Source organism: Neolamprologus multifasciatus, chromosome 23, assembly GCF_963576455.1.
Source record: "Neolamprologus multifasciatus chromosome 23, fNeoMul1.2, whole genome shotgun sequence".
Lineage (NCBI taxonomy): Eukaryota > Metazoa > Chordata > Actinopteri > Cichliformes > Cichlidae > Neolamprologus > Neolamprologus multifasciatus.
Window position 1 is genome coordinate 12,840,819 of NC_140460.1, and position 26,890 is coordinate 12,867,708.

Consider the following 26,890-nt stretch of genomic DNA (forward strand, 5'->3'; position numbering starts at 1 on the left):
GCATATTCAAGTATATTCAAGAAGAGGGAGGTCTATAGTTTGTTTTCAAAGCTAAGAAACTTGCAGTGAAATAAATGGACCAGGACCCATAAGGAAAATAGGTGAATTAGATTTTGCTTGAACTGAACATTTTACATGAAACCCCTATTGCTTTCTCCAGATGTGATGGCTGCCAGATGTTTCCTATTAATGGCCCCAGATTTAAATGTAAAAATTGCGATGACTTTGACTTCTGTGAAAACTGCTTCAAGACACGCAAACACAACACCAGACATTCCTTTGGCAGGATCAATGAGCCTGGTTAGTCCTACATTCACCAACATAAAATTCTGTGGTGGTTCTACGTGCGTGTGCATAAACCTGTCCTCCACCTTCTCCACAAACAGGCCAGTCTCCGGCTTTCTGTGGCCGTTCAGGAAAACAGCTAAAGAAGCACCACAGCAGCCAGCGTGGGATGCTGATTGACGATTGGTCTCGAGCCGTCAAGAGCCTCAACGTGTCGTCGTCGGTTAACCAGGCTTCGCGCCTCATCGACTGCAGTGATCAGTGTTGGCAGTCCTCTGGCTCACAGGGGAAGGTAAGAGTGAATTGCATAGTCTAATAGGCCAGATGACAGCCTGATTAGTTTGCTTTATTAACGTTTAATATTTTCTTTTTCTTTGCAGCACTGGATTCGTCTTGAGCTTTTCCCAGACGTTCTTGTTCACAGGCTGAAGATGATCGTTGACCCGGCGGACAGCAGCTACATGCCCTCGTTAGTGGTGGTGTCAGGTGAGTTCAGATGTTTTTTGTTTTATGTAAAATTGTACTGATATTAGTATTTTTCCCTTTTGTTTGAGCAGATGGCAGTTTAATTTTAAACTTTCAGACCAATTCTTTGTTTTTTGATCATTCTGACATTTTGTTAACACGCAGGTGGAAACTCTTTGAACAACTTGATTGAACTCAAAACAATTAACATCAATCCCACTGACACCACTGTCCTTCTCCTTTGTGACTGCACTGAGGTTTGTCTGCTTCAATAACTGACAGCTTCTAATTGTTTTTGTTTTCCCCCTAAGCTTAAGTGTTGTAATAACTTTATATAAACACCCCCAACAGTATCACAGGTACATTGAGATTGCAATCAAGCAATGCCGCAGCTCTGGTATCGACTGCAAGATTCACGGACTCGGCATTGTGGGACGCATTAGAGCTGAGGATGAAGACCTGGCTACAGTCCCTTTCCTGGCCTCTGACAATGAAGAAGAGGATGATGAAAAAACTGCAGCTGGGAGGTGAGATGAGGCAGAATTATGAGGAAGAATTATTTCCAGGTTCCAATCATACATATGTGCGATTCGCTTTCCAGGGGATAGCTTGTGAGTTTTGTGGTTCTACCATGTGGCCTGTCACCGAGCCCAATGTTTGCGAGATGCACTGAGGCAGCAGTGGGTACTACTCAGCAAAAGGGCATTTGAGTAGCAGCACACATCAAAAACTGGCTATGCCAGCTCTTACCTGTCAACAGGAAGAGAATTTAGACTTCCAGATAAATGTGGAACAGAGCGTATTGGGACCCACTGAACATATTCACTTCACAGCGCTCAGACTTGATGCCCTCCAGTGAAGACTTTCTCTCCAAACAGGCTGGTGACGATGCAATCAACCATAGCTCTTTGTTGCAGGGGCAGCTCTGTTACCCCCAGACAGTGCCAGAGGCTGCTGAGCCTGATGGATTCCTCTTTAGCAGAGATACCACTGGGTACATGAGAGGTTTTCAGCTCTGAGTGGCCTCACTGGGATTAGACCGTCATCGTGACTCCCTCCATGGACTGCTCACTTGCTCTTTGCCAGTGGAAGAAACCCAGGTTTTGTGGCTCAGGTCAGACTCTGGGCATGGTTTTAGCCAGGAAGGTGGTCTCCATAGATGCCTCCCTTGTGGACCAGGGTGAACCTATGAGGAGAGAACAGTGAATGATAGTTAGGCCTCCCCACAGACCATGCACATAAACTGTCTGGAACTGCTGGCAGTTTATCAGTCGCTAAAACATTTGCTCTCTTGGCTGAAAGGGCATCATGTTTTAGTGAGGTCAGATGCTTCCACTGTTATGGCTTATATCAATAGAAATGGGGATCTGAGGTCATGTAGATTACACACACTGGCCCACTGACTGTTAGTCAGCAGTCATCTATAGTGTTGTTTGTTTGGTGTTTGTTTTTATACTTTATTTCCAACTTCTTTATAAAAAAATGTCATAAACATATGTTTATCAGTATTTAAAAAAAGAGGTGGAAGACTAGGGAATACTTATGTTGCTTTAGGTTTTTGCTACATTTGCAAAACCGTCTATCAGGAGCCTTGGTGTTAGTATTGACTCAGCTCTGACTTTGGATGCCCATGTAAAATCTTTGGTTCGCTCCTGTTTTTATCACTTGAGAAACATTGCTAAGCTGAGTCCCATTGTATCGCGCTCCGAATTAGAAATTGTCATTCATGCATTTGTTTCATCTCGTCTGGACTATTGTAATTCTTTGTTTACTTGTTTATGTAAAGCCTCTTAGGAGCGTCTGCAAGTTGTTCAGAACGCTGCTGCAAAGCTTCTGACCAAGTCCTCCAAGTTTTCCCAGGTCACACCACTGCTGATTCAGCTGCACTGGATCCCCGTTAAATTCAGAATCCAGTTTAAGGTTTTGACCTTGACTTTCAGGGCTCTGCATGGACAAGCACCAACATATATAAGTGAACTTTTACATTCATACATTCCCAGCAGGTCCCTGAAGTCATGTGACCAGGGCTTGCTTGCTGTCCAACACACGAGGCTGAAAACAAAAGGCGACAAAGCTTTTGGAACTGTGGCCCCCAGATTGTGGAACTCTCTCCCTTTGAGCCTGAGATCTGTGGACTCAGCGGTCGCTTTTAAAAAAACAGCTAAAAACTCATCTTTTTAAACTTGCTTTTGGTTGATTTTTATTTTTAGGTTTTAGCTTCTGTGAAGCACTTTGTGATTTTTATCTTGAAAGGTGCTATATAAATAAAGTTTTACTTACTTAATTACTTACTTATAGTGATTGACAGTGACTTGTGTTTGGAGAATTTTGAACTTGTCCTTTGAAAAAAAGGGGGAAAAAACCACTGCCCTCGACACTTCCCCCTGAAGCAGTAAAGCAGATCTGGCTGCAGTTCACTTAGTTGCCCGTGGATGTTTTTGAGTAAGTGGAGCGTGTTCAGTGCCCACACTGAGGGCTTACAAATGGCCAAGGACCCTCCTTTATACATTTCCCCCATTGGCCCTCATTCCCCCAACTTTGGCCAGATAGGGACAGGCGCCCACACTAGGCCAGGTAAACACTGGCTGGCAGAAATTTTTCAGCTGCTGCTCTTCAGCTCACCGTGGCCTTTGCTACTGTGCAGAGACTTTTAGGCAGAGGGGGAAATATTCCACGTCCACCCAGAGAGGCTAGCTCTTTGGCCCTGGCCTGAGTAGATCAACCTGAGCATGCTTGGGGCTCCTTTATAGTGTTATTGACACTGTTCAGTGTGTTAGAGCGCCATTCACAAGATACATGAGCACAAAAGGCATAAGTGCTGCTTAGAATCACAGGACATCCCATTACTGTGCTCTGTGGCAGTGATTCTGTTATTTCCTCAGGCTCTGGTTAAAAAGAGTAAGACCTTTGTTACTATTAAATTCTATTTAGCAGCTATTTCAGTCTGCCAGCACTCCCTGCTAGTGGTTTTAAACTTGTGACTGGTTGCTGTAACGTAACTGTGCAACAATGTTTTATTAAAGATATTTATTATTATTTTAAAACAAGGAAAAATGTGAATCCATATTCAACTTCTCTCGTTTTACTTTTCAGTCTTGCTCGGAAGAAGCCGTCAGGACTGGAGTCCGCAGCCACCATCAGGACCAAAGTTTTTGTGTGGGGTCTGAATGACAAGGACCAACTGGGAGGACTCAAAGGCTCCAAGGTGCCGTTTCTCCTAATGAATCAGTAATTGAAAGTTTAGGGCTTGTGTGTCTTTGTCCCAAATTAAAAACTATGTAGTATGAACACTAACCAATGATTTACACACTTCAAATTTTAACGTTTTTCCCCTCCACGTTAACATCTGATGCTTGTTTTTTTCCAGATTGTTTGTGTGTGTGTGTGTGTGTGTGTGTGTGTGTGTGTGTGTGTGTGTGTGTGTGTGTGTGTGTGTGTGTGTGTGTGTGTGTGTGTGTGTGTGTGTGTGTGTGTGTGTGTGTGTGTGTGTGTGTGTGTGAGTGAGTGAGAAGACAGCATGGATAGGAAAACATCCTTTAGGTGTGTGTGAGTGAGCTGCACTCTCTAATCTCTTTTGGTTTGTTCACAGATCAAAGTGCCATCCTTCTCCGAAACCCTGTCTGCACTCAATGTGGTGCAAGTGGCCGGTGGCTCCAAAAGCCTCTTTGCAGGTGAGGAATGAATAGAAATGCTTTGGAAGATCTGTCCATTCACACGTGTTGCGCTACAGTAGTGTGTAACTGATATGTCGTCGTTGCAGTGACTGTCGAGGGGAAGATTTACGCATGTGGTGAGGCAACTAATGGCAGATTGGGTTTGGGCCTCTCCAGTGGGACCATCCCAATCCCCCGTCAGATCACCGCCCTCAGTAACTACGTGATAAAGAAGGTCGCTGTGCATTCAGGAGGACGCCACGCTATGGCCCTGACTGTGGACGGGAAGGTGTTTTCCTGGGGCGAAGGAGACGACGGCAAGCTTGGGCACTTTAGTAGAATGTAAGTCATTGAATGTGGACACTGTGCACACCCCAGATACTTAACGCACCCTTTATTATCTCACTGTGTATTTTTTAGCAACTATGGCGTGTATAATATCCACATGAGGTGATGAATTAATAAAAGAAATAACAAAAATGTGTGTAGTTTCTCAGACAGTCAACAGTCAGTCAATAGCTCATACACTGTGGAGCTACACGCCGATTGGCTCAGTTTAATTATAATAAAACACTCCTAAAAGGGTAATAGCTTTTATCTTTTCAGCTTTGAAGGTCCTGTAGATCTTCTTCAGTGTAAGGTTGAAGTATAAATTGAGCTGATGATTTCACAAGCTGTGTTCCAACTTCAGGAGTTTGATTTGACAGTTTACGGCCTTCATAAAGTCTTGTAGCTGTACTCTTCCTTAATCGTCATTGTGATTTATTCTTAAATAAACCTTTTCATGATTTATCAGCTTTAAATCTCAATTATAGTTGTTGCATGCACTGATTATGAAAAAAAGACAGTCAGCACAATATGATGATTACACTTACAATGCACCTTTTTTGTCATGAAACATCATCATCTCTTGTTTAGAACTGAGTCGGCCAGTTTGGTCATTTCTTTATAACATTAGCTAAAGCTGTTGGGTGCAGATATATGCTGTAGTGAAGGCAGGACAACAGGGGCTAAAGTTGTGTTAAGTCTATGTCGTAACTTATGACCTACCCGTAAACTCCTTTTAACTCCTCTACCACGTAATGTTCCAAGCCGTTTAGTTGATGCAGGCTGTGTCAGCGAGACGTGTAGTTAATTTTTTACATCGTCATATGTGCTTTATGGACAGCAGTTTCTAATGAAATAGAAATAAGGACGTTTTGCTTTATTTTTTCCTTTAGGAACTGTGACAAGCCCCGGCTTATTGAGGCACTGAAGACGAAGCGCATCCGTGACATCGCCTGTGGCAGCTCTCACAGCGCTGCCATCACATCCAGCGGGGAGCTGTACAGCTGGGGGTTGGGTGAATATGGCCGACTCGGACACGGGGACAACACCACTCAGCTGAGGCCCAAACTGGTAAGCTTAGCCTTTGTTTACTTTACACACATGGCTGCCCATTGTGTCATCAGCTGATCAAAGAAAGATGAAATTTACATCCAATATAGCCTATGATGAATTCACACACTTTACACAGTAGAATTCACAGCTTTGAAGCAGCAGACAGATTGGTTGCTACATACAGACTTAACTGCATGACGTGTGATTTGATCGTCTTACTCTTATGTCTGTCGTCCAGGTGAAAGTACTTCTGGGACACCGTGTTATCCAAGTGGCTTGTGGGAGCAGGGATGCTCAAACTCTAGCCCTCACTGATGAAGGTATTTCTCTTATTGCCCTTAAAAGTAGCCCTACTTATTAACTGCTGTTGGATTTGGCAACATATAGTCACGTTCTACTGTCGACATTGTTTGTGATTGTCGCCGACTAATGCAATTGGATTGAAACTAGAATATTGTTATTGTTTTTATTTATACAGCACATTTAATTACAAAAGCAACGTCGACCAAAGTGCTGTAAAGAATTACAAAATAACTAGTAACTATATTATCTTCAATCACATCTGTCATTTAAAAACTGTCCAACGGGCAGAAATCCCAGCAGCTCTGTCTGGCTTTGTAATGGATGAGTGAAGTCTGTTCTCTTCTATCAGCAAAACACAACCAACTAACAGTGAAGAGCAGCATTTAGATGTAGACTTTGATCAAGCCTTCTCTTAAAAAAATACACTCATGCAAGTGTTTTCAATTTTTAACCTTTTTTTTAAAACGGTCTTGTCCGACAGCTTTAGCAAGCGAACCATCCTCAGAGTGCTCTGTTGTGCCAAACCCATTTGCTTTGCCAAGAGGAGCTTTACAAACTTTATAGGCTCGTCTTGTTAAGTCTTTTTCTTATCTTTATTTGGTTATTTTATCACTAGTGCTAAAGCTGACAGGAGAGGCAACATTTGAACTTTTTAAATGGTTCCAGTAAAAAAAATAACTTTTTGACACAATTGTGTTCCAGTTTCTAGTCAGTAATGTTTTGGGGGGTTTTTTCTTCAGGATTTGTGTTCTCCTGGGGGGATGGGGACTTTGGGAAGCTGGGTCGTGGAGGAAGCGAAGGCTGCAACGTACCACAGAACATCGAAAGGCTCAACGGGCAGGGTGTCTGCCAGATTGAGTGTGGAGCACAGTTCTCCCTGGCTCTCACTAAATCTGGAGTGGTGTGGACCTGGTGAGATGAATGTGTTCCACGTTTAGGTTATCATTCATTATCTCTCCTCAGGCTTTCTTTGACCGTTAACTGTTTCCAAACAGGGGCAAAGGTGATTATTTCCGGTTGGGCCACGGCACCGACGTCCATGTGCGGAAGCCCCAAATGGTGGAGGGACTGAGGGGCAAAAAGATTGTCCACGTTGCTGTCGGAGCGCTGCACTGTCTGGCTGTCACAGACACAGGACAGGTTTGTACTGACCTCAACAAATGGTGTTAGAAACCAGAGCACACTCTTCAAAGTCTGATCATTTAGTGCCGTGGCTCTGCTCCAGATGTGAGTTTGTGTTCCTGCAGCAAGACCTGATTTATTGAGCAGTTAGCTCTGACCTTTTGCTCTCACACTGATTTTTTTTTTCTTCACCTTGTTTAATAGTTTTCCTCAGTACAAATTTGATTATAGTAACATATCACCTCCAATGATAAGAGGCAGCTGGTCAATGTTTTTTAAGAGACTGTTGAAAGTAAAAGCTTGGCGCTGAGCCTTCACTTTACAGGAAACAAAGAGATTCAGAAATGTGTCAAATGTACAGAAATTTAAGGTGGTGTGAAATGTTTGATGGTATCTCATAACCTTTTGTTTGTGACATACACGCTAACAGGTGTAATGAAAACTCCATCTAATTAAAGGCTTTATGCTTCTCTGTCAGGTGTATGCGTGGGGTGATAATGACCACGGGCAGCAGGGAAATGGTACTACCACAGTTAACAGGAAGCCCACCCTGGTTCAGGGTCTGGAGGGACAGAAAATCACTCGGGTGGCATGTGGCTCATCCCACAGTGTGGCCTGGACCACAGTGGATGTGACCACCCCCTCTGTTCATGAGCCAGTTCTTTTCCAGACAGCCAGGGACTCCCTCGGAGCGTCATACCTGGGTAAGCCTTGCTGTTTACATGCAGTGTGTCCACAAGGTGGAGCTGTGCAGTCATTCAGTGCAGCTAAGCAATTTTTCAGCAGTGATGCTTTAAAGAGTCTTTTTTAATCAGCATTTAAGGTAAATATATGCTATTAAAAACATCTGATGGATGCTCTTGAGTTCACTTATTTTCTAAATATGCGCCCAGCTCTGCACATGCTATATTGCCAATTGTGGTAATAGTAGGGCAACTGCAGGGGTTGGATATTGAGACGATGGGGCATACATCAACCTTGGTTTTAGACACAACTATGAATTCTTTAGGCAACAGATTTCTTGAACAAAAAGTGCTAAAACCACCTCCATAGGACGACACTGAGTCAAACGTCAACCTTTCGGCTTAATTTTTCACCTTCAGTTTTGAAGTATTAAAAAGCCTGCAGTTCCTCTAATGTGTACAGTAGGCTCTTAATGTCAGTCAGTCCCCCATAGACAGGGGAAGATGCTAAAAGGTCCATCTAATTGCTTTTTAACAACTATATAGCATCGTGACTTTTTTATTTAACTCACCTGTTTAAATTGGCTTAAGGCCTAAAGTTTGCTTTATCACACTTTGTTGACTGACAGGCGAATGGTGACATTTGTGGTTTTAGCTGCTAGCTTTTTGCTAGGCTGCCCCTCGACTAATGGAGTCCCTGAACTGCATCTCTGGACCTTTTTTGTGCTGTAGGAGATTTAGGACTGTCTAACACTCGAAATAATGGGGGTTACCCATCTGAGAGCTAACTCAAATTTGAAACTAAAAAGCAAACTCATTCCCTATTATGGTCTCTCTCAGTGGGCCCAGGTGTAGCTCGTTTAGCTAGTTACCATCAGATCAAGAGCTGCACGACAAAGAACGACACAACAGAGATAGAACAAGCACAACCTTCAGGACATCCGGGCAGTATGGGTCATCACAGCAATAGATTAACAATATTTTTCTCTTCTGTACCGCCTTTGCTTTTCAATCTGGAAGCTCTCAACATCCATCTTTCACAGAGTCAATATTGTCTCCCTCATTGTGTGCAGGACCCAAACACGACCATATCAACATCTGCATCAGGCTTCAGCAGCAGTTACTTTTCTTAGCTGCAGGTGGTAGAAAACACAGGCCTGGAAGTAAAGCTGGAGCTGTTTTACGCTGCCTCCCATTAATGACAGTGTGTCTCATTGTTTTGGTGTTGTACTCTGTAGGTGTCCAGTCAGACAGTGACTCATCATCAGTGAGCAACAAGCTGAGTGGGCAGAGCAGCGTGAAGTCTAATCGACCCTCACTGGCCAAAATTCTCCTCAGTCTGGATGGAAACCTGGCCAAACAGCAGGCTCTGTCTCATGTGCTGTCAGCCCTTCAAATCATGTATGCAAGGTAGGCTGTATGCACGGTTTGAAAAATCTATTTCTAATGTGCAGGAAGACTTGCATGGGAAATGCACTTTCTTTAAATGATAGAAATGTGAGAAGTAAAAGAAAACAGGTAAAGAAATTCAACTAATAATACATGATATGAAACTTATATCCTGCAGCTATTCAGGGCTTGAATGCTGTAACTTCTATCTTGTTCGTTTAATTATGTATGACCAAACTGGCTGCCTCCGTTCTAAACAGGAGAAGATGATGATGTTTCTGAATAAATTAAGTATCTGACTGGCAGGAGTCGTCGTCATTAATTGGCGTTAAATGTTGACAGACTGCGTTGTGTGTTCCCTCAGAGATGCAGTGGTGGGCGCACTCATGCCGGCCAGCATGATCCTGCCAACAGAGTGTCCTTCCTCTTCACCTATTCCCCCATCAGACTCTTCATCCTCATCCAGCGTGAGTGATGAAGAAGGTCCTCTTGTTCCACCAGAAGCTGAAGAGCGAGTCAGCCCAAATCCCTGGCAAGAAAAGAAGGGAGAGGTGAGGAACACAATACACCTTGCCTCTTAAGAACCTCACGGTTTAGTAAATGTCAGTGAGGCTGTTCTCATGCTGTTTGGGTTTTTGAAGCGCTGCCTCAGCTGGACTTTCTGCTGATTTCCTGTTAAACTGTAAAAACACTCAGTGTGCATTTTTGTCCATGATGACCAGGTGTGGGGATGCAGTCATCGGCAAACTGCATTTGGGTCCAATCTTGGAGCTCTCATAGGACCTTGATGAGAGTTATGACTTTAAGTTTCTGCAAACATTTCCATTCTTGGTGTTCTTTCTAAAGATAACTGTTACGGTTATCTTTAGAAATAACTATGGTCCAGCTTCATTTAAACAACCTGAAACCATTACTTATCCATGTTTTTAAACTTCCTTGTTGTGCAAAGAGCCCTCCTCTCCTCTCTCAGAGTGGTGTGTCTGAAATATGTAGTAGTCACCCGCAACAAACAGGCCTGTGACTTTGACAAACACAGGATATTGTTTTTGGGGTGGATAGTTTTCTTTTGATCCTCACAGCACTGAGACTTTGGTGAAGCTGACTTTTTTCACAGCCTAACCACACAGCAAGAGGGTCCTGAGTTTGAACCCAGGATGGGCCCTTCTCTATGGAGAATGGATTTGTGTGGTTTTTACCCCAGAGCCATTAAAAGCTGATGGGATACTGCCGTCACCTCACAGGGGCAGCGTGGACATCCAACTTTGTGAACACAGTAACTCAAGAACGAGGCGGTATAGGACTTGGAAAAGTTGGAATCTCTGTGACCTTAAACAATATATTAGATGTATATTTACTCTCAGATATGAAGATTCTTAGTGGGAGCTTGTTAACCGTGTGCAGTAAATATTGTTGGCGTTTGGTGAACTTGGGTGAATTTGGTGTGTATGAACAGGTTCCCTCATCTGAAGACGCTATCACCCCGTCATCAGCAGTAACTCCATCAGCCTGTGGAGCCTCCTCACGTCCTTTCATCCCTGTCACTGATGACCCCGGAGCAGCCAGCATCATAGCTGAGACCATGACGAAGACCAAAGAAGTAAGTCAGTCTGATGGCAAGCAGAGACTTTGCCCTGAGCCAAGTGTTGTTAGCGTAAAGGTTTTTCTGTTGTTTGCTTCTCCTCAGGACTCTGAGAGTCAGAGCAAAGTGGTTGGTCCGGAGCCTCAGTACCTGGATGAGTTCACCAGTCTGCTTGTACCGGATGACACACGAGTAATGGTGGACGTGTTGAAGCTTGCAGTATCCTGTCGTTCTGGGGAGAAAGGCAAGGAAGTCCTGTCTGCAGTGCTGTCTGGCATGGGCACAGCGTATCCACAGGTACTGTCATATATTCCCTGGAAGCTGTGAGTGCATCGGTCTGCAAATTGTTAACATTCTGTATGTGTGTCCTTGCAGGTTGCTGACATGCTGCTGGAGTTGTGCGTCACTGAATTGGAGGATGTTGCTACAGATTCTCAGAGCGGTCGTCTGTCCTCCCAGCCAGTCGTCGTAGAAAGCAGCCATCCCTACACAGACGACACATCGACCAGCGGCACCGTAAAGATCCCAGGTTAGGAAAAAAAAAAGACCTTTGAAAGGCAGAGCTCATTATCAGGGTCTTATTGAATCTCAGTAAAATCACTCTCTCGGACATAAACAGCAACTTCTGTTTTGCTCTTCAGGTGCCGAGGGTCTGAGGATAGAGTTTGACCGACAGTGTTCGACCGAGAGACGCCACGACCCGCTAACAATCATGGATGGAGCCAACAGGATTGTCTCTGTCAGATCAGGTGACGAGGGGAAGAGATTAAACTTTACTCTCACAAAATACAAGAAATGAAAAATTAATGTAGCTGTGCGTTTCAGGTCGGGAGTGGTCTGACTGGTCCAGTGAATTAAGGATCCCCGGAGATGAACTCAAATGGAGGTTTACCAGTGATGGGTCGGTTAATGGGTGGGGCTGGCGCTTCACAGTCTACCCCATCATGCCTGCAGCGGGTAAGACATGATGGATAACAAACTTTCCTGATAATAGTTCTTTATTATTAGGGTTGTAAACGTTTATTATTGCACTGATGCTGAACAAACACTGTCATGGTGTCTGCCCAAGCAGCCTCCACCTTGTACAGCTCTTATTATAGCTTTATAGGCTAAACTTGTTTTTTGTAGGATGGAAACCCATGTTATTTTTTGTTTGGTGTCAGTAGGGACTCACTCATTGCTGGTGCCAGCCTCAAGTGGACGTTTGAAGAACTTTAGCTTTTGGCACTCAGCGTTGGTTTAATTTTTCAGCAACAAGTGGATGGTAGCTACTAATTGTGTGTCAGGCCTCAGCTCTGCCAATCAGAGTCTCTGATCTGAACGCAGTCTGTTAACCAGGCTTTCTGGTGTCAGCTGATGTGGACCTCCTCATCCAAATATGGCCCAAAAACAACAGCACTGTGGTACCCAAAAGCTAATGTTGAGACTTTTAAATGTAGAGTCCAGAAACCAGTTGGTGATAATATGATGGTATTATTTAAACTGTATGTCTGTGACAGTCAAACTTCATTCTTCTTCTTCAGGTCCCAAAGACTTGCTGTCTGATCGCTGTATCTTGTCCTGCCCCTCCATGGATCTGGTCATATGTCTCCTGGACTTTAGGCTCAACTTTGCATCCAATAGGAGCATCGTGCCCCGTCTAGCCGCTTCTCTTGCTGCTTGTGCTCAGCTCAGTGCTCTAGGTACAGAATTGTGCTCTTGCTTCACCAGGTTATTTCTTAATAAAGTACGAAATAAATTTTTACAGAACTAAATTTGTTTTGTGTAGCTGCTGGTCACAGGATGTGGGCTCTGCAGAGGCTACGGAAGCTTCTGACCACAGAATTTGGTCAGTCAATCAACATAAACAGGCTGCTGGGTGACAGCGAAGGAGAGGCTCGCTCTATGGTGAGTACACTGTCATAATTAAGATATCTGCCAGATGGCTTAATTGGAATATTCGTTATCCATTTATTATGGGAAATTATTGGACTGTAAAGGAGAGCTAAAAATATTTGACTCTCGTGAAGATGTTGTAACTAAAAAAAAAAAAAAAAGTCCAGAAAAAACATTTCTTCCTGAAGAAAAGATGAGTGTTAGTTATACATGTGGTCGCTTGGCACATGGGACTGACCGATGGCCTTTCTTTTTTCAGAGCTTCACAGGTAGTGCTCTGGCTGCTTTGGTCAAGGGGCTGCCTGAGGCTCTGCAGAGGCAGTATGAGTACGAAGACCCGATTGTCCGCGGAGGGAAACAGCTGCTCCACAGTCCGTTTTTCAAGGTATACATGCAGTTGTTCTCTTAAATACACGGTAACACCATAGTTTTCCTTTGCAGAGCATAACTTTAACACTTTGCCCAGGTACTGGTTGCTCTTGCCTGTGACCTCGAGCTCGATACCTTACCTTGCTGTGCTGAGACACATAAGTGGGCCTGGTTCCGCCGATATTGCACTGCCTCCAGAGTGGCTGTGGCTCTAGATAAGAGAACATCTTTACCCAGACCTTTCCTGGATGAGGTACGTCTGCACAGCTGTGTTGTCTGTGCAAGCTTTCATTTTGCCCTGAAAATCTCTCTAATCCATTTTCCTTCACCTTTTAAAGGTTACAAAGAAAATTCGCGAGCTCATGGCAGATCACGAGAGCATGAACACCCTGCACGAGAGTCACGACTTATTCAAGCGCGAGCACGACGAGCAGCTCGTGCAGTGGATGAACCGGCGCCCAGATGACTGGACGCTTTCTGCCGGGGGGAGTGGCACCATTTACGGCTGGGGGCACAACCACAGAGGGCAGCTAGGGGGCATTGAGGGGGCAAAAGTCAAAGTACCTACATCTACAGAAGCCCTCGCCACATTGCGGCCAATCCAGCTTATTGGTGGGGAGCAGACTCTGTTTGCTGTCACTGCTGATGGAAAGGTGTGTTTGCTTTTACCTGTCATAAAAACCTCTGTGCCACTAACCCTTCACAGAGCATACATCGACAATATCAGCTGAACCATTGCTGCACAACTACTGTAGGGTCATTCATAAAAATGCATCACTACCTCCCACATTTTTTTCCCCCCCCAGTTTTAGTATATTCAATGAAGCCGTTCAAGGAAGTAAATTCATACTATGAATATTTTCCTCAGAGTAAAAAAAGATGGGTCCATATTTTTTCCCCCTGCATTTCTGAGCTCTCATAACTTCATCTGTGCAGAAAATTTTCATAAGATAAGAAGAACTATATTTATCCCGAGGGAAATTCTTTTGTCATATACATGCTCAATGCAGCAAGAGGGACAGAGGAATAAGATATACAATAGAATACTAGTATACAGTAGGATAGTGCAAAATATAATATCAAATAACTCTAACAAGTAACAATATAACTATATCCTGAAAAATAAATAGCTTAGCTATCAGTGAAGGTGAATCTAAAAGTGGCATAGTATTGTGCAAATGAATAAAAGAGAGTAGCAGCGTTATGATGGGGAGATGAAACAAACATTCAATGAAAAACTGTTGGGTGTAATTGCACGGTCTGAATGGAAACAGAATAACTTTGTTAGCGAGGATGAGTTGTACAGTCTTATTGCCACCAGCACAAAGGATTTCCTGTGGTGGTCAGTTCTGCATTTTGAGGCGATTAGTCTTTTGCTGCATATGCTCCGATGGTCCATCATGGAGGCGTGTATGGGGTGGGAGGGGTTGTCCATGATACAAAGAAGCTTTTTTTAGCATTCTCTTCTCAGACACCTCCTCCAGGTTCTCCAGTCTGACACCCAGGACAGAACCAGCTTTTTAAATCATGTGATATTTCATACTCCAAGTATCACAATTTAAAGTCATGTACTTGTAAAAATGCATGGCTTGATTAAATAAACGACAGACTTTGTACGTAAAGTCAGCTCAACCTTTATATATGCTTTGGGTTCTAACATCAGTTTATTTTCTGTCGATGCTCAGCTCTATGCCACAGGATATGGTGCAGGGGGAAGGCTGGGTATCGGTGGCACTGAGTCTGTGTCGACCCCAACCTTGCTGGAGTCCATTCAGCACGTGTTCATCAGAAAGGTGGCTGTGAACTCTGGAGGAAAGCACTGCTTGGCACTGTCCTCTGAGGGTGAAGTCTACTCATGGGGTGAAGCTGAGGACGGAAAACTCGGCCATGGGAACAGAAGGTTAAGACTACATGCACTAAAAATAAGAAAACCTCTTTCATATTAAGTTTATAGTTCATATATATATATATATATATATATCCTCACTCAAAAAATTTTAAGTAAATTTTTGTGCTAACTGTGCGTCCTTTTGTCTTTAGCCCCTGTGACCGTCCCCGTGTGATTGAGTCTCTGAGGGGAGTGGAAGTGGTGGATATTGCAGCCGGAGGCGCTCACAGTGCCTGCATCACTGCCAGCGGAGAGCTCTTCACTTGGGGCAAGGGTCGCTATGGACGCCTAGGACACGGAGACAGCGAGGACCAGCTTAAACCCAAGCTGGTCTGTGGTCACTCGACTCAGTTTCTCACAAGACTCAAAAAAAAGTGCTAAACTTGTAAAGAGTAACTGTGTGTGCTTTATCCAGGTGGATGCACTGCAGGGTCACAGAGTCATTGATGTCGCCTGCGGCAGCGGGGATGCCCAGACACTCTGTCTAACTGATGATGACATGGTCTGGTCCTGGGGAGATGGGGACTACGGCAAACTGGGCCGGGGAGGCAGTGATGGCTGCAAAATCCCCATGAAGGTAAGACGGATTACAGAGCAGTGTGTGCTGGAGGTGAACAGAGGCATCAGTTATACCTCAGTTTTCTAGTTATTTCATGTGGGAGACCAGAGTCTGAACCACCAATCATCAGTTTTCTGTTCTTTATAAGGTCAGTATACACAACTTTTAGTTAAAGGTATTTATTTTGTGCCCCCAAAAAATAAATAAATCAATAAATAGTGTAATGTAAAATGGGGCCAGACTGCACTTTTATTTAATTTTTTTTTTTTTTTTAGGTACAACTAATTTTGTTAAGTAGCAACTTTGCTAAATACATAGAAGGGTGTGTCATGCTGCCAAATATCGTCTCTTTGGTGTGATAAGATTGGCTTTTGAAGATTACTTAAAGGCCAGGGCAAGAGAATGGTGTCACCTGTCATGGTGTACAACAGTTTTGCTGGCACCACCTGGATATGCAAAGATGAAGACTGTTAGAAAAGGTCCTGAGGGTGAAGACCATGAAAAGACTGTACTGGAAGCACAACTTTCTGTTTCTGACTCTCCACCACCCTGGAAAGTTGAGATCCTATCAAAGGGTCAGCGATATGAACTTGCTTTAATAATCTTTATTTTTGTTTTTCCACATAATTATTAAATTCCTGATCGTGACAGTTTAAAGATGGTGAATTTCAATAAAAATTATTTAAATTTCAAATAATATTCATTTCAAATAATAAAAAACCCAAAACCTTTGCCCATACTTATCATGTGAAAATTGGTACACAAAAATTTTTTGAATCCAGAATTAGCTTTGCAGTTTTTCATTACCTAAATTGTTTTGAATTTACGGAAGGGTTTGTTGTTCTGTTTGGTAGTATTTGTACACTGTAAACACAAAAGGACAGGGAACCTAAATGTAATATGCTGCGTTATATTAATGTATAATGAGTATTTTGCTTGTTTAGACATATGTAGCGTAGTTCTTATTTTTAAAGCTCTGTGTGTACAGACACAGGTTGGTTCTGAGGCCTTGTCGCCTTTTTGTTTTTCAGTAAATGTAACAGGATTTCTCGGCTCCTCACCCTAACATGATCAGTTTCACTGTTTCACTCATAATGACAGAACAGGATAGAAACAGTGGCAGTGCAAATGAAATGATGATGTAGTTCTGCGTTTTATTCCTGTAATGTCGGCTCTACAGAGGAAGACCTTATCAAGGTGTTTTAAAAGCCACAAACGTGAGTTATGTTTCAGTGCTGAAAAATTGAAAGTTAACCTGTCCCTCTGCTTTTCAGATTGACTCTCTCACCGGCCTCGGAGTGGTCAAAGTCGAGTGTGGTTCGCAGTTTTCTGTGGCTCTCACGAAGTCTGGAGCTGTGTATACGTGGTAAGTACAGAGACGAGCTGTCAAGTTCAGGTGTTGTATTTGGTTGTGATGAGGTGGCTTATCGTGGTGTGTTAATGTGTCCTTTTAAAGGGGAAAAGGTGACTACCATCGGCTGGGCCATGGCTCTGATGACCACGTTCGAAGGCCCAGGCAGGTCCAAGGGCTACAAGGGAAGAAAGTCATCGCCATTGCTACGGGGTCCCTTCACTGTGTGTGCTGCACAGAGGATGGTAGGAAGAATGTTTTTCAGTGCGATCGTGCTTTTTTTGGTACAAATTCTCTTTACCGTTTATCATTAAACCTAGCAGATCGGTTATGTTGAGTTAGATTTAGCTTCACAAAAGGTTTTGTTGCTTGTTTGGCTCAGGAGAAGTGTACACATGGGGTGACAACGATGAAGGCCAACTTGGAGATGGGACTACAAACGCCATCCAGAGGCCGCGGCTGGTGGCTGCACTGCAGGGCAAGAAAATCAACAGGGTGGCCTGTGGATCTGCTCACACTCTGGCCTGGTCCACAAGCAAGCCCACTAATGCAGGAAAGCTGCCTGCACAGGTACTACACTCACTGAAAGTAGAAACTGAGGTAGAAAATTAGGTTTCAGCTTCCAGTAGATGGCATTAAAAAAAAAAAAAAAAGAAAGCCAGATCCAACTAGATGAGCGTGTGCTGTGTTTCAGGTTCCCATGGAGTACAACCACCTGCAGGAGATCCCGATCATGGCCCTGAGGAACAGGCTGGTGCTGCTGCATCACATCTCAGAGCTTTTCTGCCCGTGCATACCGATGTTTGACCTGGAGGGCCGGCTCGGTCAGACGGGCCATGGCCCCTCGGTGGGATTCGACACACTCAGGGGCATTCTCATCTCCCAGGGCAAGGTGGGACAGCACGGTACTGAGAAACCAATTCCATGATGTGGAATGATGTGACAGTCACTAAAACATTTCTTTAAATTATTTGAACAGGAAGCGGCTTTCAGGAAGGTAGTTCAAGCCACGATGGTGAGGGACAGACAGCATGGACCTGTGGTGGAGCTGAACAGGATACAGGTACTTTTAGAAACACATGCATATAGCTCACATAATCACTCACTTTGGTCTCCTTTCAAGTCTCCGGCCCCCCTTACTGTAGTTCCCTCTCCCTGCTCTCCCTGTGAGGCTGCGTTCCAGACTGGCTCCTGACTGTTACATGTGATGTCTTTCATAAGGGGATTGTTTCATGGTGTGTGATCTGCTCTCCAGCTTGTCTGTAGGGAGTCTTTCCTCCTCCTCCTCCACCCCTTTCCCCTTCATCTAACTCGAGTTGTATTGTAGTGGGAGCTGTCATAACAAGCTGGTCATGCACATCAGGACTTCCTCTCTATCTAGCAGGAAGTTGTTAAGCCCACAACAGAACCAGATCAAACCGTAATCTCTATTTTTTTTTTTTCTTTCCTCCCCTTCTTCTTCACTCCACAGGTGAAGCGTTCCCGTAGCAAAGGAGGTCTGGCAGGTCCTGATGGAACAAAGTCTGTATTTGGTCAGATGTGTGCCAAAATGAGCTCTTTTAGCCCCGACAGCCTGCTGCTTCCCCATCGCGTGTGGAAGGTCAAATTTGTAGGTACGTGTCCACGCTGTGATGCCCACGCCTCCCTTTAAACTCCGAGCTGTCAGAAACCTTTCCTTACCCTTGTTTTAAATACACTGCACCTATTTTCTCAGGGGAGTCTGTGGATGACTGCGGTGGAGGCTACAGCGAGTCCATCGCTGAAATGTGCGAGGAGCTGCAGAACGCACTGACTCCTCTGCTCATTGTCACCCCAAATGGCCGCGACGAGTCGGGCGCCAACAGGGACTGCTTCCTGCTAAACCCCGCAGCCAAGTCCGCTCTTCACATGAGCATGTTCCGCTTCCTAGGTATAATCCAGTTAATCTCCCAGTCAGGACTGGGGTGTTAATCCCAGATAAACCAACTCTGAAAATATGCTTTTAGTATAAAAAGTGTAAATATTTCATCTGCATTTTCACTGATAAAGCACCTGGCTTGTTTTATTTAGTACACATAATTTTTATTGTTGGTTCACGCGTCCTCGCACAGCTCAGTGTTCACGTTTGATCTGAGGGTAATGTCCTCTGCCTTGCTGCGTCTGCAGGAGTGCTCCTAGGGATTGCAATCCGGACTGGAAGCCCTCTTAGCCTGAATTTGGCAGAGCCTGTTTGGAAACAGCTGGCAGGCATGAATCTGACCATCGCTGACCTCAGTGAGGTATGTGCACTGCCCCCTCACAGGCGTGTTTGTTTTCATTTTTGCTTTAACTTATTATAAAATAAATAAGTACACTTTGTAGTTTTTTGGGGTTTATTTTTTAAAGACACTATTAACCTCCTAAGACCCTCTGCTGTCACTGTCTTTCCTTTTACATGGACCACATCCAAAAGAGGACCGTGCTTCTGTTTTGCTCTTTATCTGTCTGAAGCTGGAATGATGGATGCTGCAATAAGTAGAACAGCTGGGCAAAGAGTTTCGCTGTCTGAGGAGGCAAAAAAGGCAAAGGGGATGTAGCAGGTTTCCACATAATCAGTGGTTAGTTTAAAAATAACAAAAAATGCAGGAGAAGCTCATTGGCCGTTTTTAGTTCTGACTTCACCTGTGAAACAAACTGGCTGCCCTCCGTTAACAAACATAGTTTCCTGATGTCAGAGGTTAGTGAAGTAAAGGAAGTGCAGACATGGACAATAACCATTTCACTCATGCAGGCTATAAAATGTAATGCTTCTCAACAAAAAGGCTTAAAATGATGATGGTGTTGCAGTTACTAATTCTTTTCCAAATTTAATTATTAATAGAACAAGTAAATTTGACCCAGCATTAGAGCAAGAAGTGGAAAGAGTCTGCATCGAAGGAAGCGACAAAGGGGAAAAGGAGAAAGTAAAGAAATCAAAAGCAAAACCACAGTGAATTTGAAGTGATCATGCACTCAGAGCAGAGAGCGTGGACACTCAGGAGCATTTAAAATGATAAGTTTGTTTTGTTTTTTTATTAATGTTGGTGAATGTTTAAAACGGAAAGCAGTCAGGTTTTCTGTAGTTGCAGCATGCCAGCTCCGATGCACTTAAGCATCAGCTGCGTGCTACAGACGTCTCTTTGCTTTTGTGTCTTTGTTCCTGATTTACAAATGATTGTAAAAGGGATAAAAGACTCTTAAACTCTGACACGAGGCAGCAAAATCATTGCTGAGTCAAAGCCACATCTGTTCTCACACAAGGGCCATTTAAAGCGTATGATAGCTTCATATTGTCCATTCTTTCTTAGGGCCGCTACCCACAAAACACTCAGACAGAAGCTCAGAATTCAACCTTTCCTCCTCCCTGGACCTGGAAAGGTGAAAGACTGAAAATGTTGTATAATATCTGACATAACAAACCCCATGACGTGCATTATAACATGGAGGAGAAACCCACTCGTATATATTCCTCCTGAGATTAAAACCTAAGCCCCTCTGCTGTTCTGCAGTGGTACGGACCTCTCTAGATGTTTCTCGAAACTCATACTGTGCTGCTCCTTAGAAAGGTTAGAATCTATACTTGCTGAAGTGAAGAAGGTCGCGAGGCATAACCTCAGCTTTTGTCTCAGATGGTGTGAGTCGACTCCTGCCCTCAAACTCTGATCATGAGCTCGTGAGCAGTCTTTGGGGGAACAGTGGAGCTGAAAAAAGGGCTTCTACCTCACAAAGCTGCCCTTGTTTTGTGGTTTTGCCCCTGAGATATTGGAAAGGTTAGCTGGGAAATGAATTTAGCACAAGACTCCAAAAAATGGATCACTCCAGCGCTCACGGGAACTGTGTTGTGTTAATGAGTTGTGGGCGTGTGGGCACATGCTCACACACACGGATAAATGTTGCGTAAAGTTCAGCTAAATTGTACGTTTATTACTCAGTTCAAATTCCCAGCAGTGATTTTCTCTGTTTTTTTTCCAGGTTGATAAGGATTTTATTCCTGGCTTGATGTACATTCGGGACAACGAGGCCACACCTGAGGAGTTCGAGGCCTTGACCCTGCCCTTTACCGTGCCCAATGCCAGCGGCCAAGACATCCAGCTCAGCTCCAAGTACTCCCACATCACCCTGGAGAACCGTGCAGAATACGTCCGCCTAGCCATCAACTACAGGTAAGAGAACATGCTCACTGCATACAAATAATCTACTTTCACAAATAAGCTCTGGACAGTTTCTAGAGCATCAGGTTAGCAAATCTCCCACAGCTCTCCTCTCTCACATTAAGTCCACAGCAGGAAGTAGTCTGCTTCAGACTTGTTCATACTGCATGAAATACTCTGTGTGGTTTAGGTGATGGAGGTTTCTGGATAAAGTGAATCACGACGCCCACTCACTGAGTTTTAATGCACCAAAATCTGAGCTGATGCCCTGGGTAGCTGGCGGGTTAAAGGTCTCTTGATGTCTCATCATTCTAAGGCCTATAAACGTTGAGCTCTGCAGTGCATGTGTGAAAACAGCTGTGCATTTGTTTGAGTTTCCCTCTGTCTTCCTGCAGACTCCACGAGTTTGATGAGCAAGTGTCTGCAGTGCGTGAGGGAATGGCTCGAGTGGTCCCTGTCCCCCTGCTGTCACTTTTCACTGGCTACGAGCTGGAAACAATGGTGAGGGAGAGCAGCTCTAGGCTTTGCTGCTCCAAGGGACAGTTGCACACAACTGTCCCCTGGTTGTGTGCAGATTTTATAGTGTGTGTTTGTTTCTTCGCAGGTGTGCGGAAGCCCGGACATCCCGCTGCACCTGCTGAAGTCAGTGGCCACTTATAAAGGGGTGGAGCCGACAGCACCTCTCATTCAGTGGTTCTGGGACGTGATGGAGTCTTTCTCAAACACAGAGAGGTCTCTATTCCTGAGGTTCGTCTGGGGCCGCACACGTCTGCCGCGCACCATCGCTGATTTCCGAGGAAGAGACTTTGTGGTCCAGGTGAGAAACCTAAAAGTTGTTCCCTAATTTTTTTTTTTTTTTTTTCACGCTTCTCGTGAGTGAAATGATTGACTCTGTGTCGCCGACTACCTGCACAAATGTTGTACCTTGAACTCTGCTGACAAGTGTGCCTGTCAGCGTGCTTCTGCAGTACTGTCATAGTAAACTGACGTGTAACCGTGACATGTAGCCAGGCTGCAACTAATCTGACGCATATGCACATGCAAAGATGATTTGTGTTTAACGTTGTTCTTGAAATTGTTCCACATTTTTTTCTGCTACTACTTTTTCTCCTCTTTTTTTCAACTAAAGAATCAGCAGGAACATCTCTCGCCCTGATTCAAATACAAATACATAAAATAAAGCTCCATAATTATTTTGGTGCTCTAAATATAAAACTAATGTTCCGCGTTTGTCTTCAGGTGCTGGATAAGTACAACCCCCCCGACCACTTCCTGCCAGAGTCCTACACGTGTTTCTTCCTCCTCAAGCTGCCCAGGTACTCGTGTAAACAGGTCCTGGAAGAGAAGCTGAAGTACGCCATTCACTTCTGCAAGTCCATTGACACAGACGATTACGCCCGCATCGCCCTGTCCGGCGAGCCCGCGGCCGACGACAGCAGCGAGGACTCCGACAACGAGGACGCCGACTCGTTCGCGTCCGACTCCACCCAGGATTACTTAACGGGACACTGAAGGGCCGCAGAGAGACTGCTGGTCTCGTGTGTCGATGCACACATACATAGAAACACTGCAAAGACACAAATGTCTGTGTGTGGGGGGGGGCGGGGGTGTGCAATGAGCTTTAAAAGCGTTATAAGCTAAAGAGAGGAACGAACACGGCCTCACTCTGGGTTAGTTTCTGATTGTTGTGTTACAGAATTATGTGTATTATTCCAGCTGAACTAAAAAAAAAACAGGCTCCAGCCTAGCACTGTGGTAGATCCCCTCTGGTTTGTGTGAGTTTCCTCTCCGTAGGGTGTATATAGAAGTTCATGTGCGAAAAACAGTAGTGTTTTTGTTTCTTGGTAATGTTTCTTTATAATAAATTTAAAAAAGTTTTTAACTTAAAGTCAGTGTTTCTCACCAGGCTCAGTCCGAGCCCACTGAAGGGTCATTTTAAGATTCCTGTACCCCGCCCCTCCCCACAACCATGTCTGTGCACCATCTCCTTAACAAATGTACATAATGCGACTGTGCCATGTATTCACAGGTCTCATTCCTGCTTATTAAATGTAATCTGATTAATCCCATGTTTTCTGTGTGAAACACAAATCACTACAAGCTCACATCAAAATGACATTCAGTTCTGAGTTTTATTCCTGTCAGACATCGTTTTGCAGATTAAGGTTATTGCATAAATGTCATGTTTGGAAAGAGTTGAAGGCCGCCCTCATGAAACCGCTCTATCCTTTTGTTTTTGTGTTGTCCTCGTCTTACAAGAGGCGGTGCTCTAGCTAGAAGCCGATCAGATTTTCTCTTTGATTTCTTGAAGAATCCGTTGTAATATGCGGCACAAACATCCCAGCTTGATGGCGGCGGAGTGTTAAAGAAGTCTCCCGTGATTACTTGTGGGGGATTGTTGCTTGAGCACCAGGAGGGCAGCGCCTCTCTCTCATGTCCTGGGAAAAATCGTACAGACTGCTTATGGTGTCTTTAGCTCCAATAACCGCTCTGAAATGTCGGCTTTGACTTCCACCTTGCATAATCATGCACAGTTAAGTGGAGTCACGAGAGGTAAAAAAAAAAAAAAGTTCTCTGTTTTATGAAGCCTTGAAGGCTTGGCTTAGAAATCATTAGCATTCTTTGTGGACTTAGTCCTTTTTTCACCACGTACAGTACTCTGCTGGGAGTCAGGTGCTTTTCACTACAGTCCAGGCTTCAGGCAGAGAGGGAGGATGGCTGAGCCCTTCATCTCCAGCTGTGTCCTATATAGTCTGTAACATAAAGGGAGGTTAATATCTCCCCCTAAATGACCTTTGTTCAAGCGGATTACTTTCTGGAAACGTCATATTTCTACTAAAGCACTTTAGTCATAATGTGTTTTTATTTTTTAGTTTTGGTTATTTCAGATTGGATTCCTGCTTCAATTGTGAAAAAAAAGTGTCCTGTCAGGCAAAAGTGGCAAACTTGTTTAATATTATATAAGAATAAATGCAATTTCAAATCTTTGCAAGGGAATATTAGGACTGGAATTAGAAGTGTGATCCAGGGCAGTAGCAGAAGGGTGACCTGGGGTGACACCAGCCCTCTCTGTTATCATTTCAGTGCACTGGGATGAAGTATAAAAAAAAACAGAACCATTAAAAAAAAAAAACGACTGTCCTCTGCGCATCATTACAAGGCTGTGTTGCATCCTGCAGCTCAGGAGAAAGTTTGTCGCCTACCAGTTGGAAGGTTGGTGGTTCGATCCCCAGCTGAATTGGGCAAAGTACTGAACTGAAAGTGCATCTGTTGGATAAAGTGCTTCGGTACTGAAAATACTGCTTGTGTGACTCTGTGAATGAGGCTTGTAGCAGAAAGAGCTCAAGTGCTCAGAGCAGAAAAGCACAAGTACCAGTCCATTGTGATGATTGCATGATAAAATCGTATCCACTGGAAGGTAATACAAGATGAGTTAGTGGGACTTCAACTCACTAACTGGTTAGAATGGTCCGTAAATTCCAGAACATGCAGCGTAAAAGACAAGATGAACCAATGTATGTTTAGGGTGTGGCCTGTGAATGACATCACTTCTGATGCACTGTTTCAACCGAAACACTCAAGGCTGCAAAAAGGTAATGTTTATGTCCATCTTTGGATACAGTCTTTGACCTGTTACTGGGGAATTACAGCTAAGTAGAGCCATTTAGGTTTCAGCAAGAAGAAAAAAGGTTCCCGTGGTCATGTGAGAGCGTGCGCTGCGTTCCGCAAATCATCATGCTAAGCAGTTTAATGTTAATTCTATAATACCAAAACATAATGTAAGTTATCTCACGGGACTTTACAAAGTAAGGTCAAGACATAATATTATGGGAAACCTAGCGAGTCGTGTTTAGAGGCAACACTGTAGTGAAGAAGAAGCCCCAGGTACCTGCACTGAGATGAAACTGAATCATTGAATGCAGTGGTGTCATATAAATGCACAGGGAGTGAAAAGATGGAAGCAAAGGAACTACAAAATTCATCAAAAAGGAAAGTTTGAAGCCTGATCTTAAGAGTGGAGAGGATGTCTGTCTCCTGAACTGGGAGCAGGTTCCTCAGGAGAGGGCTGAAAGTTTTGGCTGCTGTATTTAGATCATGTGGACTGAGGGATGCTGCTCGGGGTGAGCAGGCAGCCCATGTGACTGCATGTGGGTGGGAGGGTGACAAAGGTTTTTATCATCTCCAACCCTCTTTTTTTTACTCATCACCGTAAATAAGCATTGTAAAATAAGAGGGCCGTTTCTGTGCTGTAGTGTTACTGTCAGGAACACTTTCCTGTTTTTCAACCCACAAAACCGCCAAATTGTACTCCTGGCATGTCACTTTTTATACAGGGTGGAGCAGTTTGAAATGCTTTGTGTGTGAATGACACATGACAAACTGGTGAAAAAACATCAAACCATTCAGACATGCCGAATATAAACACGTGAATTAGTCTCTTCAGCTGAACAGAGCGGATCGGTGCAGTCTAACGTACGTGTTCAAAGTGGCTGAAGTCATGTGGATCAGTGAACCAGAAAAAATTCCTGGAAAGGCAACACATGAAAGAGTGTTGGGGTGGGGAGTGACATTAAAAACTCAATACTGGTCATACAACTGCGTTTTTGTGTCACATGAAAGAACACAAAAAAAAAAAATTTATTGCCAAAGACAAAGTACCAAATGTTAAACTGAGAAATGAGGCTGGTTTCGAAGAAGAAAAGCTCATTTTGAATTGGATGCCGTGCTGCATTCTTTTAACAAGGTTTGACTGTTAAAGAGACTCTAACTGGTTTCCTCAGTTCCCAAATATCTTCCTTTCATTCCTTGGTTTCAGAAAGCTTTATGTTTCTGATTCTCTCATTACAGTCCAAACTTTACACCTCACCCCAAAAAGACAAACTAAAATTTTAAATCTTAAAACATTTATACAAGAGTAATGTTTGGATCCTCGGGTGTCTGTCTGGGCCTCGTTGCAGCCCCTTAGTTCACCCAGAAATTTAAATAAGCTGATCTGACTTCTCTGCTTCTCTTTCTCTGTCTTCTGATTATGAGGCTGGTCACCCTTTTAGAAGTTTCTGAGATTGAATTAATGCACAGCAAAGAGTAAAAAAAACTGGGATAAACTGAGTGTTTCGAGCAGTCTGCAGCTCACAGGGAATATTGTGTACACACTGACCTCATCATGAGAAACTTTGTCTAATATGAAGCTCCACCGGTGAAACAGGAGATACGTGACAGGAAGTGAGGAGAAGAATACATTCACAATCATTAAGGTACAAAAACTGCTGCAGATCAGAGCAACGTCTAAATGCCCTCAACAGTGTAAAAGTGAACTTTGACCCTTAGATATTTCACTTGAGCATCATCAGGCTCCTCAGCAGAGTGCTAACAATCAGATGGTGCCTTCACATTCAGTTCGGAGGCCTGCACTGTTTTTACTCTTCTTGTGTTCTGTAGATCAAGAGGATCATGTGCCACCAACTCAGAAACCTTCCCTGGCTCAGCAGACAGCTAACAAGCATTCAGATCAAGGCACTGAGTGAACAGGCAGATTTATCCCAGCTGAACATCTCTGAACGCCTGCTGCTCAGTCGGGCTCACGGACATGAGTGTGTAACTAAAGCGAGTTCATTCACATTAACGTCTGCTTTGTGTGAGCCTGCATCACATGACTCCGTTGTCATGACCAGTCAGCATCCAGCGCTCAGTCCTGATGAGATGAACACAAAGCAGCGAAAAGCTCCTTCACTCTGACGCCGCGGTGACGCCGGTTAAACCTCCGTCAGACTCATAGTTTACTCTCCTCTTCATGTGATTTCTCTGTTCTCACTACAACATCTCACATCAGCCCACAAGACC

The 26,890-nt window shown here is 44.0% G+C and overlaps 1 protein-coding gene across 4 annotated transcripts in view; it reads left to right on the forward strand.

The window, feature by feature from the left end:
- The window catches only part of herc2 (HECT and RLD domain containing E3 ubiquitin protein ligase 2), a 52,540-nt gene extending 29,427 nt beyond the window's left edge, over nucleotides 1–23,113 (forward strand). For all 4 annotated transcript variants that reach the window (XM_085150036.1, XM_085150039.1, XM_085150037.1 and 1 more), the window contains exons 52-91: nucleotides 161–300; nucleotides 387–577; nucleotides 666–771; nucleotides 916–1,007; nucleotides 1,102–1,277; nucleotides 3,844–3,955; nucleotides 4,340–4,421; nucleotides 4,511–4,745; nucleotides 5,624–5,801; nucleotides 6,022–6,103; nucleotides 6,827–6,998; nucleotides 7,082–7,226; nucleotides 7,687–7,912; nucleotides 9,130–9,301; nucleotides 9,645–9,831; nucleotides 10,734–10,877; nucleotides 10,965–11,156; nucleotides 11,235–11,388; nucleotides 11,501–11,608; nucleotides 11,685–11,816; nucleotides 12,383–12,541; nucleotides 12,628–12,746; nucleotides 12,994–13,119; nucleotides 13,201–13,356; nucleotides 13,442–13,756; nucleotides 14,789–15,003; nucleotides 15,144–15,321; nucleotides 15,407–15,568; nucleotides 16,825–16,916; nucleotides 17,007–17,146; nucleotides 17,284–17,471; nucleotides 17,596–17,793; nucleotides 17,881–17,964; nucleotides 18,373–18,514; nucleotides 18,616–18,810; nucleotides 19,047–19,159; nucleotides 20,871–21,061; nucleotides 21,445–21,550; nucleotides 21,654–21,866; nucleotides 22,289–23,113. In XM_085150036.1, coding sequence (XP_085006162.1) covers nucleotides 161–300; nucleotides 387–577; nucleotides 666–771; nucleotides 916–1,007; nucleotides 1,102–1,277; nucleotides 3,844–3,955; nucleotides 4,340–4,421; nucleotides 4,511–4,745; nucleotides 5,624–5,801; nucleotides 6,022–6,103; nucleotides 6,827–6,998; nucleotides 7,082–7,226; nucleotides 7,687–7,912; nucleotides 9,130–9,301; nucleotides 9,645–9,831; nucleotides 10,734–10,877; nucleotides 10,965–11,156; nucleotides 11,235–11,388; nucleotides 11,501–11,608; nucleotides 11,685–11,816; nucleotides 12,383–12,541; nucleotides 12,628–12,746; nucleotides 12,994–13,119; nucleotides 13,201–13,356; nucleotides 13,442–13,756; nucleotides 14,789–15,003; nucleotides 15,144–15,321; nucleotides 15,407–15,568; nucleotides 16,825–16,916; nucleotides 17,007–17,146; nucleotides 17,284–17,471; nucleotides 17,596–17,793; nucleotides 17,881–17,964; nucleotides 18,373–18,514; nucleotides 18,616–18,810; nucleotides 19,047–19,159; nucleotides 20,871–21,061; nucleotides 21,445–21,550; nucleotides 21,654–21,866; nucleotides 22,289–22,561 — 6,391 coding nt within the window. In that variant the 3' untranslated portion in view covers nucleotides 22,562–23,113. The remainder of the gene's footprint in view (nucleotides 1–160; nucleotides 301–386; nucleotides 578–665; nucleotides 772–915; nucleotides 1,008–1,101; nucleotides 1,278–3,843; nucleotides 3,956–4,339; nucleotides 4,422–4,510; nucleotides 4,746–5,623; nucleotides 5,802–6,021; nucleotides 6,104–6,826; nucleotides 6,999–7,081; nucleotides 7,227–7,686; nucleotides 7,913–9,129; nucleotides 9,302–9,644; nucleotides 9,832–10,733; nucleotides 10,878–10,964; nucleotides 11,157–11,234; nucleotides 11,389–11,500; nucleotides 11,609–11,684; nucleotides 11,817–12,382; nucleotides 12,542–12,627; nucleotides 12,747–12,993; nucleotides 13,120–13,200; nucleotides 13,357–13,441; nucleotides 13,757–14,788; nucleotides 15,004–15,143; nucleotides 15,322–15,406; nucleotides 15,569–16,824; nucleotides 16,917–17,006; nucleotides 17,147–17,283; nucleotides 17,472–17,595; nucleotides 17,794–17,880; nucleotides 17,965–18,372; nucleotides 18,515–18,615; nucleotides 18,811–19,046; nucleotides 19,160–20,870; nucleotides 21,062–21,444; nucleotides 21,551–21,653; nucleotides 21,867–22,288) is intronic.
- The last annotated feature ends 3,777 nt before the right edge of the window (nucleotides 23,114–26,890 follow it).